Source organism: Bufo bufo, chromosome 3 (genome assembly GCF_905171765.1).
Source record: "Bufo bufo chromosome 3, aBufBuf1.1, whole genome shotgun sequence".
Classification (NCBI taxonomy): Eukaryota; Metazoa; Chordata; class Amphibia; order Anura; family Bufonidae; genus Bufo; species Bufo bufo.
This window is the reverse complement of record NC_053391.1, coordinates 447,794,936-447,808,878: the sequence shown is the minus strand read 5'-3', so window position 1 is coordinate 447,808,878 and position 13,943 is coordinate 447,794,936. Positions and strand designations below refer to the sequence as shown.

General features: G+C 42.5%; 1 protein-coding gene across 1 annotated transcript; it reads right to left on the bottom strand.

Annotated features, from left to right (window-relative positions):
- Positions 1-316: 316 nt before the first annotated feature.
- On the bottom strand, positions 317-2,932 carry LOC120993846 (transcription factor 15-like). Its single transcript, XM_040422316.1, has 3 exons — positions 2,891-2,932; positions 1,319-1,990; positions 317-570 (listed from the first exon to the last, which is right to left on the bottom strand). The coding sequence occupies exons 1-3, from the start codon at positions 2,930-2,932 to the stop codon at positions 538-540; spliced, it is 747 nt and encodes a 248-aa protein (XP_040278250.1). The 3' UTR covers positions 317-537.
- Positions 2,933-13,943: the final 11,011 nt, after the last annotated feature.

The following is a 13,943-nucleotide window of genomic DNA, read 5'->3' as shown; positions in this document are numbered from 1 at the left end:
AATGTATGCCAACTGATAGAATTTGTAAGACTGATCAGGATCCTGATCAGTCTTAAAAATGCCTGATCAGTCAGAAAAATGCATTGAAATGCCAGATCCGTCTTTCTGGTGCCATCCGGCGCTGACCGGAAGGACGGATCCGGCACTAACACATTCCAATGGAAAAAATGCCGGATCCGGCATTCAGGCAAGTCTTCAGTTCTTTTGGCTGGAGATAAAACCGTAGCATGCTGCGGTTTTTTCTTTTGCCTGATCAGTCAAAAAGACTGAACTGAAGACATCCTGATGCATCCTGAACGGATTGCTCTCCATTCAGAATGCAGGGCGATATGCCTGATCAGTTGTTTTCCGGCATTGAGCCTTTTTGACGGAACTCAGTGCCGGAAAAGAAAAACGCAAGTGTGAAAGTACCCTAAGCTGCATAATTACAAATGTTCCATGTAAACATAGAGTATCAAGTAGGTATATTTAGAACCGGTCTATATTCAGTGCAAGTATTGTGCAAGCTGCTCCTCTGAGTGAATGTCCACATGCACCTTAAATAGACAAGTGCTTCTCCCCTTCCCTGTGCTGTAAAGAAAACACAGAGACTAGATTAGACGACAAGTTTCATAAGGTCACAGTCTGAACACCATGGATGTTACAGTTACTACAAAGCAAATGCTTGATCAATGATTCATAGGTAATAGTTAGCAAAAGTTAAAATTGAAGGAAATGCTATAATTTCAAATTATGTGCACGTTATTATTTGAATCTATTTGGTTTTCTCTTAAGCTTTTTATATACCCATCCACAATGTATTGTAACAGAACAATCACCTCTGTATACTGCTGCAGAATGTTATATATACAGTAGTGTAATACCCTGCACTTTTTATACCAGTAAAAAAAAAACTTTTACGTTATAATCTTTGTCATTGATGCTATGGCATATGTTTATCAAGTGTAAAAATGGCAGAACCCTAAAAATCAAGTTCTCTAAACTGTAAATTTTTTACCAACAGTGTTTTATAAGCAAAATAGAGAACATATTGCTGTATTACCATGTTGTCAGCATCATAGTAACTATTTATAGACCACATCTACTCAGCTGTCATAGACATACATAGTAGGACTATTTATTCATACACTACTAAAATAGCATTCGGGTGCTGTGTAAAGGGCTCTATAAAATCACTTTTTATTCCTTTTTCATGAGTTGCACTCTTATTACAGCAGACATAAAGCAATAAACTATGTTGCAAGACATATGCCTAATAGAACAGATGTAAAATTATTTTAGTTAAAGATTTATACAATATACATAGACTATCACTTACGATTTTTCTTTGATTGCCCAGGCAAAAAGTGCAGATAGGTTTGGGAGCTGTACTGGTCACAGAAGTTCTGTAGTGTAGACATGGCTGTCCATCTATGCTGTCCTCTCCCAGTAATAAAATGTTGGCAAGATGAGAAATGTAACTAGAAGCAAGCCTCAGGGTTTCTATTTTGGATAGCCTGCGATCTGCAGGCTCCGTGGGGATTAGTGTCCTAAGAGCAGTGAAGGCTGTATTCACACTGTGTGTTCTGTCTCTCTCCCGTGCATTGGCAGCTTGTCTTTGCTTGTTGACGCCAGACAATTTACTCTTCCTCTTCCTTTTTCCTCTGTTGTCCCCAGATGGGCTACTGTAACCTCCATCATCTCCTCCACCAAGAGATTTTTCTGAACTGTCACTTGCACTCTCCAGATCTTCAGCATCAGATAGTAAACCACCACTGCAGTCTACATGTTGCCCAATACCACCACTCACACACTTCATGGTCCTGCAGTCTACGCCTGTAGCCTGTGCCTCTTTCCTCATGAGCAACACCATCCCCCGGGCTCCCATCACTTTTATGCACTGCAGGCAAGGAGCACCTGTTGGTAGCAAGCAACTCCACTTGATCCACTGACACCTCAGCAAGTCATTTTTTGAATGGTTGCTCCATTTAGACTGAGCATGTGGTCGCTTCTAAAGGCAAGAAAGGTGGGGTTGGTGGACAGTTATGGAGGTTGGGGCAATGGCACCATCCTAAGCAGTGCACCTGTTCTTGTTGTCATGTTGTGGGTAACAGCTAAAGACAGAAGCCTGTATCAAAAGTGAGTGAGAGGGGACAGGCGGTGTGCTAACTAGAATGACAAGTGAATCTGTACAACCTACAAAAGTTCAAACTATCAACCAATAACATCATATCCTAACTTTACTCTTAGATTAACTATGACTTCTTGTTAGTTTCATTATAATAGTACCAATTCTAGAGGACATTTATCAAATCAGATACGTCAAGTTTTTTGCTTAAAATGTTGCAAGTCATGTCGAATACAGCACTTTTTATTTATTTTTTTGCGACATTTGGTGAACCTTGCCACTTTTCATAGGGGTCTATGTTTAAGTGACAAAAGTGAGATTAGACCTGGATTATGGCACATTTACTGTGTACAACTTTTGAAAAAGTCGCATCTCCACGCCAGGCAACCCCTTGGTATACTTTGACATATTGGTGTAAACCACATTTCAATCACACCAAATATATTATTAAGGAGAACCATTTCATAAATTTGGTGCAGGCACACAAAGCCAAGACAGACTTAAAAACGAAAAGAAGAAAAAAACGCAAATGAAAAATTTCCACCTTTGTGCTGAAACTATCACAGAACAGAAATTACCCATATTAAAATATAACTTATTTGATTCTTTCTAAAATAAACCAAAAATCCCCACATAAATAGCACTAGAATTTCAATCTTAATTCTAGCACTTGTCATGCTCCATATAAATTATTTAAATAAATTAAAGACACAATGTAGCCAGAACATATGATATGTCCAGCCCTTCTTTACTTACGGTTATACCCAATCAAGTTTTTTTTACCGCCCGATGAGGCATAATAGGCGTAGATCCAGTTTTCTTCATCGGGCTTTCAGGCTTTTTCAAAGATAAGTGGGGTCCATAGTGAAGTCAGGTCTTCTGTTCCTGCTTGTCCCTTCACTACAAGCACCGAAAATGGGCGACCCCACTTCTCGTGGCTAAGCCCTCAATATCCATCTCACTGGCCTTATTTATTGTGCCCACTTTCTGATTGGATCCCCAAAAACAAATAAACGTCCAGACGAGTTTCACCAGTGCCTAGGATGTGATGGTTCTTCAAGGGACCTTAGATTAACTAGGCTTTACAGACAATGCTGTGTTGAGATCCACTGGCCACCATTTTTATCTGAGATGGCCAGTGGATCTCAACACAGCGGGTGCTCCGCTTGTAGGTAGGGATAGTGAAGGGAACAGCAGGGACAGAAGAGCTGACTTCACTATGGACCCCACTTATCTTTGAAAAAGCCTAAAAGCCTGATAAAGAAAACTGGATCTACGCCTATTATGCTCCATCTGGCGGTAAAAAAACTCGATTAGGTATAACCGTAAGTACAGAAGTGCTGGACATATATGTTTAAATCGTGTCTTTAATTTATTGAAATAATTTATATGGAGCATGACAAGTACTAGAATTAAGATTGAAATTCTAGTGCTATTTATGTGGTGATTTTTGGTTTATTTTAGAAAGAATCAAATAAAAGTTATATTTTAATTGGGGTAATTTCTGTTCTGTGATAATATTAAAAACCTCTTATTATTGATAACAGTGATACTCTGTGCTGAAACCCTAACCTTTTTAATAAACTACTACTACTACAAATGACAAAATAACTTCAGCAAGAGAGCTCTAGAACTATGCTACAGGTCATTTCAAATGGTTTTCTTTTTAGCACCTGATAATGGGAAATTAAGGAAAGGGGTATTCAATAGGTGATTGTTCACTCTACCCTGTTTCATGTTCATATTTAATACTTTTTTTCATACAGACAAAACAAAAATTATGTGACTCAACTGCAAAGGGACATGTGCATTTGAAGCATTAGAGTGCACTTTAACTTCTGCGGAATTGTATATCTCACCCAGTAGTTTTCTGCACTTTCAAATTCAAATGTTGACCAATTCAAAAAAAATGATGTTGATTGTATTAAAGAGGACCTTTCATGGGTCCAGACATTATGAAATAAGTAGGGGGTTGTGTAGGGCATAATTAATGGATGTAATATTGCTTACTAGTGTGTCTGTCCGGTGCTCCTTTCCCCTGCTGTGGCCCCCGTTCACTTTGCCCGCCTGATATGCTAATGAATAGCATTGGTACAGGAAGGAGGAGACTGCCCTGTTTCTCAATGGGCGTCTCCTTCTCCCTGGCTGTAGTGCGGTCCAATCGCAGCGGAGAGCGTCACAGCCAGTGAGAAGGTGAGTTTTTCTCCTATTGAGAAACAGGGCAGTCTCCTCCTCCCTGTACCGATGCTATTCATTAGCATATCAGGTGGGCAAAGTGAACGGGAGCCACAGCGGGGGAACGGAGCAACGGACAGACACACTAGTAAGCGATATTACATCCATGAACTATGCCCTACACAACCCCCTACTTATTTCATAATGTCTGGACCCATGAAAGGTCCTCTTTAACTTTAATAGAACCCTCAGTACGGTAGTTTGGTCTCTGGTTTGAAGTATTTTAATCACTGTGGCAGTGGAACCTCACCAGGGAAAATTAATCCTGATTTACAATGAAAGTATGTCCTACACAACTCCACATTAACAGGGTTGTCCAAGATTATTCTAAATCTGGGCATAATCCCTAGAATAGCGTAAAACAAAAATTAAAAATGTGATACATGATTCTATGTGGCACTAGTATGGTCCTCCATGTTCTGTTTCACAAATAGTATTGGTGAAATGCCTGGATAAGCCACATGACTGCTGCAACCAATCGCTGTCAACAGCTGTCTACATCTGAGGACAGTGATTGGCTACAGTGGTCAAGTGCCATATCCCAGCATGTCACTGTGCACTTCACCAACACTGTAATGTGCCTGAATGTGGCATTTAGTAAAAGAAGTGGATCAATCTGCCTGTATTCTGTTTATGGCAATAAAGGGAAGATTTATTGGCATCCAAAAGTGAGTGCTGATCCACTTCTACTTGGATGTATGGGCCTGCAACCCAGGATACGAGTACCACCTTCTTCCAGAGTGCTGACTTATTATCTCTACTGAATGTGGCACTTCACCATGGCAGCCAATTACTCCCCTCATCCCTTGACAGCTGAGGATAGTAGACAGCCGAGACCACCCCTTTAAAGGTTAAATAAAAAAATGATATCTGTGTGTATTTAGGCAATATTTATAGAAAATCTGAGAATTCATACTGTGTCTTGTGGACTTAAATAGTGGATTATCTTTTGCATAATGATATCAGAATAAGCTAAGAGTTTAAAGGGGTTATCCAACCCCTATAATGCCCCCCAAAATGCCTGGCACCCGTGTCGTTCCTGATGCCCACACGGCCGCCACTGCATCTCCCCGTTGCAAGAATCAAAACATCCAGGGGGGGCGACAGCCAATAGCAGGCCGTGACAGGTGACGCTAGGGAGGCTTGTACCTGCTATTAGCTGCCCCCCATCGCCGGATGCTTTGATCCATGCGACGGGGAGATGCAGCGGCTGTGCAGACATCAGGAGCGATGCTGGTTCCGGGGAGCAGGTAAGTATAACCTGTATGTGGGGCCCGGGCTTTGTTTACTGTTATTGTTTGGAAATTTTAGATTGTAAGATTTGTCTCTGATCGGTAGAATCTATGAGAATGAAAACCATAGTTTTGAATAAAGTTTTTTTCATCATTGCCAGTAAGCATAATGGAAGATTTAAAATCTGTAGAGAAGTTTTAGACTTTGGTTGACAAAGCTCTGCAGCCTGAAGATGGAATACTGTGGTAAACCGAGACAACTAACGGAATTTCACAACAAAAACATAAACAAACAATAGAACCATATGGCTGAGTATTATTGGTACGAGCAGAGTAGATTCATACTTTGAAGGTCCAACAATGAATACCTTAATAGGCTGTGCCATGATTTTATTGGATTGCATCAGCTGTCATGGCAAAAAGAGGCTAAGGAGAGGCAGAAGTTAAGGCCTGCCAAATAAATGTCCTATATTGTAATTTGATACCTTTTAATGGCTAACTAAAATAAAATATGTTATAAGGCAAGCTTTCAAGACTCGGAGGTCCCTTCTTCAGGCCAGGAATGAAAAAAAATGGCTATACAAAGGAAAGAACAAAGAGGTGGAGTTATAAATTACAAAACAGCAACAAACAGAGGAACTCTTTCTCCAAGACCATTCCCCTGTTTGTTGGTATTTTTCAGATAGAAGAGCTCCCGGTTTTATTCTCTGTTTTTTGTTTTGTAGCGGTCAAAGATTTTTTTTTTAAGAATACTACATAACCAATATGAAAAACTTTGTATATAACTTTATCAGAGAAAGAGATGATTCCTTCTCCTTTTATCAGTCTTCTCTTCTGCCCATTCTCCCTTTCACCAGCTCTTAATTCACTGTGCAAATCTTTCTTCAGTAAGGATGGGCTGCCTGTTCACTGAAGGATCATATTACATAGAAGTCTAGGGAGATTAGAGGAGAAGAGGATTGGTGGACTGCTGCAGACAGGCACAGAGACAAAGAGACTGCTGCTGGTTTGTACATGATTTACTGTCCAACTTCTTACTGCTGGATTTACATCTAAACTGATTTGTTTCTACTATGTCCTCCATTACATTACTTTTAAGGTTGTACTACAGAGAGTTAGGAAGCAGGATTCCCTGTTTTTCCATGTGTAGTCTACAGGCAGACATGATTCCAGCTAGTAGCAGCTCACCTTCTCTGAGAAAAATAAAAATTATTCGCAGGTTGCTGAGGAAAAAAAATACTAAAATATGCCAGACACTCGTCATATAAAGGCCAGAAATAGTGTTATTCCTCATTTCTATTCTAAATAATTACCTGAAATGACCGATTTTTTTTTCTGCCACCTCAACAATGACACTGGTATGAGCCCCCCCTTCTTGGGATAGGAAGGAAACAATGCGGAATCAAAAGGTTAAAAGCCTCCTCCCCTTTACCTGCTTCAGTTGTATCCTGTCCCTCTGGGATGCATAGAAGCCCTGTCTGACAGTGCATTTCACTTGGCAGCATCATGCTGATGCCCAGCCTATGATCTTTGCCAGCCTGCTAGGATGGCTGGTGCAGAGAACAGAGGCTGGGGGGGTGGCAGCTGCCTCCCATCTTTGTTCTGGTAAAGGTAGCCCTGAGCTGACGGGCTGGTCCCTGGGTTAGTTTTCAGCACACAGCATTGGTTGCACAACATCTGCATACTTGGAATCTCTCTGGCCAAGGGAATTCCTCCCCTACCTCCAGTGACGTATTCATGATTAAGATCTGACCTGGGTAAGGTTATTTGACTAATTTATTAACAGATGCCTAAACAGGCGGTGAAACCTATCTTGACCCAGGTTGAAATTAATACTTCACTTTTTATTATTGCAAAAGCGAAAATCTAAATGTAAACAAGTGCAGTTTTTAATTTGTATTGACAAACCAAAAAAGAAAAGTTAAAAATACAGTCGCCACTCCACTGATGAATGTGAGCGTTGATCAGTGAGGGGGGCGAGGAGATGTGCACAATCTCCCACCCTGTGACTTTAAATGCAAGGTGCTGACGTGTCACTGTCTGCAGAGCTATTGCTTACTGAACTAGGTTAACAGACTAGCAACAATGTGCCTACCTAATGTTCGATTATTTCTAAGTCCAGGCGCAGCTGTCTTCTGCGCAGTATATCTATCGGACAGTGTCCATGCGCATCACTGGGCTGCGCAGCACATGCACAGTTCCAAAAATATCAGCTTACTGCTCCAAGTGTTAGCGCAGCTGCTGTCCGCGCAGTACTCTCACTTTTGGGTAGAGTCGGTGCGCATCATGGGTCAGCGCAGCGCAGACGCAGTTTAACAACATGAGCACGTCTGCTCCAAGGGCTCGCGCAGGTACCTGAGGCGCAGCGCGTCACTGATGATGCACATAGTAGGTGACTGAGATTGGTGCGTTACTTCTCATGTGGGTGTGTTGTTTTTAAGACGATTGGTTGGTTACTTATTTTGCTATGAATGTGATAGGTCGTTAGTCCTGTCAATCTAAACACTGTGTATTTAATCCTCCAGTCGGATGGGGACACTCATTGCTGCCCATTTACCCCTGAAGAAGCCAGAATCCTGGTGAAACATGTCGGGGGGCAGTCTTAGTTTTTAAACGCTGCTCTCCACTCCACTGCTAACTAGCTAATGACAGTCTGGTCGGACTTCATACCAATGCTAGGTTCCTCAATGAGCCTTAGTTAGATACGGCATCAGATTTGTTGCCAATTCCTGTCTGCAGGGCTAATTGCCATCAGGCTCCATGTAAGGCTACTTTCACACTAGCGTTCGGAGCGGATCCGTCTGGTGTCTGCACAGACGGATCCTCTCCTATAATGCAGACGTTTAGATCCGTTCAGAACGGATCCGTCTGCATTATAGTTTAGAAAAAATTCTAAGTGTGAAAGTAGTTCAGACGGATCCGTCCAGACTTTACATTGAAAGTCAATGGGGGACGGATCCGTTTGAAAATTGAGCCATATTGTCTCAACTTCAAACGGTTCCGTCCCCATCGACTTACATTGTAAGTCTGGACGGATCCGTTTGCCTCCGCACGGCCAGGTGGACACCCGAACGCTGCAAGCAGCGTTCGGGTGTCCGCCTGCTGAGCGGAGCGGAGGCTGAACGCTGCCAGACTGATGCATTCTGAGCGGATCCGCGTCCACTCAGAATGCATTGGTAGCTGGGCGGATGCGTTCGGGGCCGCTTGTGAGCCCCTTCAAACGGAGCTCACAAGCGGAGCCCCGACGCTAGTGTGAAAGTAACCTTAGCCTGATAGCACATTTGACAAACAAGTGTGCCTTTTTTCAGTGGGTTGACGTACCATTGCTCCCATTGTTTAATATGTTTGGATAAACAACCTAGTTCAGTAAGCAATAGCTCTGCAGACAGTGACACGGCAGCACCTTGCATTTAAAGTGACAGGGTGGGAGATTGTGCACATCTCCTCGCCCCCCTCACTGATCAACGCTCACATTCATCAGTGGAGTGGCGACTGTATTTTTAACTTTTCTTTTTTGGTTTGTCAATAAAAATTAAAAACTGCACTTGTTCACATTTAGATTTTAGCTTTTGCAATAATAAAAGTGAAGTATTAATTTCAACCTGGGTCAAGATAGGTTTCACCGCCTGTTTAGGCATCTGTTAATAAACTACATCCAGTGACAGCACTTCCGGTCCTGCTGTATGATGCATGACTGGAGCGATGCAGGTGCCTGATATACCTAGCGGAACAGGTCAAGTGGCATAATGGCATAATGGCACTGATGAGCATTAGTGTCCTCTTCTCCTAGCTGCATTTTTTGTCGGCTTCCTCATGGATCCATATGTGTGTCAGTCTAGGTGCAGCCCCCAGTCTGGAATGCCACCACATCCTTCTGATCCAGTAATGGGTGGTAGTTGTTTGAGTATGCTATGTTTGATTCTGGTGTTCTCTTTTCTTGTTTAATTAGTTTTGCATCTGTTTTTATTCTATAGCCTGCTGCTAGTTTTAGTGCTTATTGCTATTTCTCATATGGGGCTGTGTTGGGTGTTCCCTTTTTGAATTATATGGAGATCCTAATAGTGCCCAATATTGTTATATTATGGGGCAAGGAGTCCCCTTCAACTTAAATATCAAGTGGTGGGACCTTTGATAAGAGATGTGCCATATGTAGGAAAAACCCAGTCTCCTACCTTCAAGAAACCACTTTGCACCAAATGCACAGAAAAAATGGTTACAGAAGACTCCCCTTCCTTTTTAGTTAATATGAGCATTCTTGTTAAGGAAGATGTTAACTCTGCTATTGACTTAAAGGGGTTTTCTCATCTCAGACAATGGGGGCATATCGCTAGGATATGCCCCCATTGCCTGATAGGTGCGGGTCCCAGTGGTATATCGAGAACGGAGCCCCGAAAGTGTTGCTGTGCATGCACAGGCGCCCTCCATTCATTCTGTATGAGGCCGTCGAGCACTGGCTTGGCTATTTCTGTCGGGCCCGTACAAGTGAATGGGACCGGTGGCCAGTCATGAATGATGCACTCCCATTCACTTCTATGGGAAGAGAGCTTGGTGATGGCCAGACCGGAGTCCTACAGCCACCACATTGTGGGGCTCCGTTCCTGATAGAGGTGCAGGACCCAGCGTTGGGACCCACACCTACAAGACAATGGGGCATATCCTAGTGATATACCCCCATTGTCTCAGATGAGACAACCCCTTTAAGATTGACTCCATCATCTCCTTGGCCATCTACCTCCAAAGCACAGGCCCCAGATCCTTCAAGTTTCCAAATTGAATTTGATAAGGGAGATGTTATTATGTTATTATTCTGATGATGGATCATGTTGCCCCCTGTGTTTTCCAGAGGACATAGTCAGTCATTAAATGTTAAAAGCAACTATTAGTATTGAAGAAATTACAGAGCCCTGGCCCATTCAGGATCAAATGTTTTAAGGCCTGGGGGGAAGACAAGTTCCAAATTCACAATAATGTTAACATATTGATCTCTAAAGAGTAGAAGGATCCAGAAAATGGATCAGGAGGCCTTTAAAATAAAATATCCTGTTGAAGAAGAATATTCTGTACAGTGGGGCAAGACCTGAAAAATTGATTCTCCGGTCACCCTAATCTCTAAAAAGACCTCCTTACCCTTAGAGGATATGGACCTGCTAAGAGATTTGATGGATAAAAACTGTGAAGGCCTTCTAAAATGCTCCTGGCGGGACCAATAATACTGTGTTGAGACCGGGTACATCAGCTAGTTTCTCAGACAGATCCCTATGTGTTATACTTAATCAGCTAGAAGATTATCTGGCTGCTGGAACCTCCAGAGAAGAAATTATTTCCTCCCTGCTAATACTAAAATAGGACTTAACTTTTTTAGCAGATGCTTCTGCAGATTTGGTGAGACTTTCGGCAAGGTCAGAAGCTCTGTCAAATGCCTCCCGTAGAGCAGTTTGGTTTTTCTCCTGGTCCAGGGATGTGAGTTCCAAAAATTGTTTTTGTTCCATCTCTGTTACCCTGGTGACCCTTGTCCACCGCTAGTGAAACCTCTGTGTACTGCAAGGGTTAACCTAACCTCTTGCTTTCTCTTTAGCTGCTATGATGCTGATTAACCTTCCTATTTATTCTGGCTTTATTCCTCCCTTTCGCCTGAGCAAAAAGGTTTATAGATTTGTAGTATACCAGTGAAGATGTGCTTTATCCTGTCTGTCTACCATGAACCAAACTTCTGCCTGTCTGCTGACTCTGATTCTCTGCCACCTGCCCTGAACCCAGATTAGCTTCTCGGGTGCACACAAACTCAGATTACCCTGACCTCAGCTGGGTTCCTGACTATGAGTATTGCATGATCTCTTGGAGTTTTGCACTCTGACTCTAGTGGGTCATCTGAAACTACACCAGGACTACTCTAGGAGGCAGTGACCTAGTTGGTTCCCTGCAGTGAAGTACAGATTCCTGTACAGGGGTTGAAGGGTGAATACCAGGGAACCACCAGGACAATGCCCTTATGGTTAGTCAGCACAGAGGTTCCACACCCACTGCCTGTTACAATACCGTTTGAGGGTGACAGACTTTTTGGATCCATACTAGATGATATTCTGGACAGAGCATCCAATAGGAAAAAAGGATTTTTATTCAGATTCACAGTTTTTGACCAGAGGCTCTCCTTTCGGAATTAGAAGTAGCAAACTTTAAACTTCAAATGGGGAAAGGAGAAGCCTTCTTCTCCAATCCTAATAACTCAGTGACGCCAAACCTTCTGTAGGGTACAGGTTCTTCTGTGAAGCCAGGGAGAACATAACAACTTTGGCTGCATAGCACCATTCAGACAGGTTACAAGCTAGAATTAGTTTCCCTACCTTCAAGTATGCAAAGAGGTATCTCCCAGGAAAAGAGAACCATCTTGCTAGTGCTACCTTGTGAAAGTGACTCCCTGTGAGTCAAAGTCACACTCAACCAGCCAGAATCCTACTCTGTACTGATGAGGAGAAACATCCCTTAACAGTTTTCTACAGATGGATATTTGGCTTGGCTATTTTACCTTGTCATGTTCCAAGGCTTGTTAAAAAGTTGGATTTTGACTCATAGGGGGCCACGTCCAGAAGGTGGCATTTTATCCCACCAATGTTCTAGGTGAGACAACCCCTTTAAGGAGGGCCAGCACACCGCCTAACTCTAATCAAATTCATGACAACCAACTTCCTCAGAGTCTCAATCAGCTGGCATTGGATTCCAAAATCTCTTCAGAAACAAGTACTGACTCCTGTACCTCAAGCCTAGCTTACCTAAGCATTCTACTCAGCAATATTTCTGGTCAATAGTGTTGAGCGCGAATATTCGTATTACGAATTTTTATCGTGAATATCGGCACTTTGAGAATTCGCGAATATTTAGAATATAGTGCTATATATTCGTAATGACGAATATTCGTTTGTTTTTATTTTGTTTTGTTTTTTAACACAGTACACATCAGGTGATCATCCCTCCCTTCTTCTAGCTTGTGGGCCGATGAGAAGGCTTTGTCACAGCTTAGCAACATCCCTAGCAACCAATAGAAAAGTTACCTACCCCTTCACTATATAAATTAAGACACTCCCCAGCAGGCATTTTGTGGAGTTTCATGAGAGAGAGAGAGAGAGAGAGAGAGAGAGAGAGAGAGAGAGAGAGAGAGAGAGGAGATTGAATAATGTGATGTGCTTTTTAAAATTACATTCCAAATTTCATATAAATATTCCAAATAGGTAGTGTTAGATAGTAATAGGGAATTGTGTAGCTGAATAGCTGATAGGGTCCAGTGCAGGGTGTAGTGTAGGTTACAGAGATAGTTAGCTGAAATATATAATCCATATTGTTAGTGTTAGATAGTATAGGTTATAGTGTGTGGCAGGAAAATAAATGTGCATTTGAGAGAGATTTCTCTGCTGTCCATACATACATGCTACAGAAATAGTGCTGTGATGTCACAACAATACTAAGGCTACTTTCACACTGCCGTTTCTGGGTCCGCCTGTGAGATCCGTTTCAAGGCTCTCACAAGCGGCCCCAAACGGATCAGTTTAGCCCCAATGCATTCTGAATGAATGCGGATCCGTTCAGAATGCATCAGTTTGGCTCCATTCCGCCTCCATTTCGCTCTGGAGGCGGACACCAAATGCTGCTTGCAGCGTTTTGGTGTCCGCCTGGCGGGACGGATCCGTTTACATTGACACAAATATGGTGCAATTGTAAACGGATCCGTCCCCCATTGACTTTCAATGTAAGTCAAAGTGAAAGCAATGATCGAACGGAGCACAGGCTCCGGGAAAGTCTATGCTTTTACTGTGGAAAGTCCGACCACTTCCTTATCAACTGCCCTAGCTGTCCACGGAGGTTGGTGGCAGCTATTACAGATCCAGACTTTTCAGATGGAGAATCAATTGCTTCTGAAACAGAATTATCTGAGAAAGCAGTTATCTATTCCATTTCATCGGTGGCTCCTCATATTAAGAAAGAGAATAAAGACTCCCATTGCTTCCTTCCCATTAAGTTCCTGATTAACTCTTAGTGGATATTCACCTCTGCTATGGTGGACTCCAGGACTAGTGGCAATTTCATGGACCTTTCTTTTGCTCAAAGGCATGGAGTTAAATTTCAGAAAAAACTCTCACCTGTGGTAATGGAGACCGTAGATGGATCTTCACTGAGCTCAGGGCCAGTGGATCAAGAGACGGAACCACTTGAAATAATTATAACACCTCATCACCGTGAAGTCCTATAGTTTCTATTGATCTCTTCTCCACATTTCCCTGTTATTCTAGGCCTAACCTGGTTGGAAGCACAGAACCCTGTTATCAGCTGGGAAACCAAAGAAATAAGCTTCCCAGCGGAGGATGTTCTCTCGACAGCTC

Bases quoted from the DNA above. Each gene is read 5' to 3' on its own strand.
- LOC120993846 (XM_040422316.1), bottom strand. From the start codon at position 2,932: ATGAAGAAAACTGGATCTACGCCTATTATGCCTCATCGGGCG. The intron at 1,991-2,890 runs GTAAAAAAAACT...TCTTGCCTTTAG, and splicing joins CTATTATGCCTCATCGGGCG to AAGCGACCACATGCTCAGTC. The intron at 571-1,318 runs GTAAGTGATAGT...TTTTCTTTACAG, and splicing joins TGGGCAATCAAAGAAAAATC to CACAGGGAAGGGGAGAAGCA.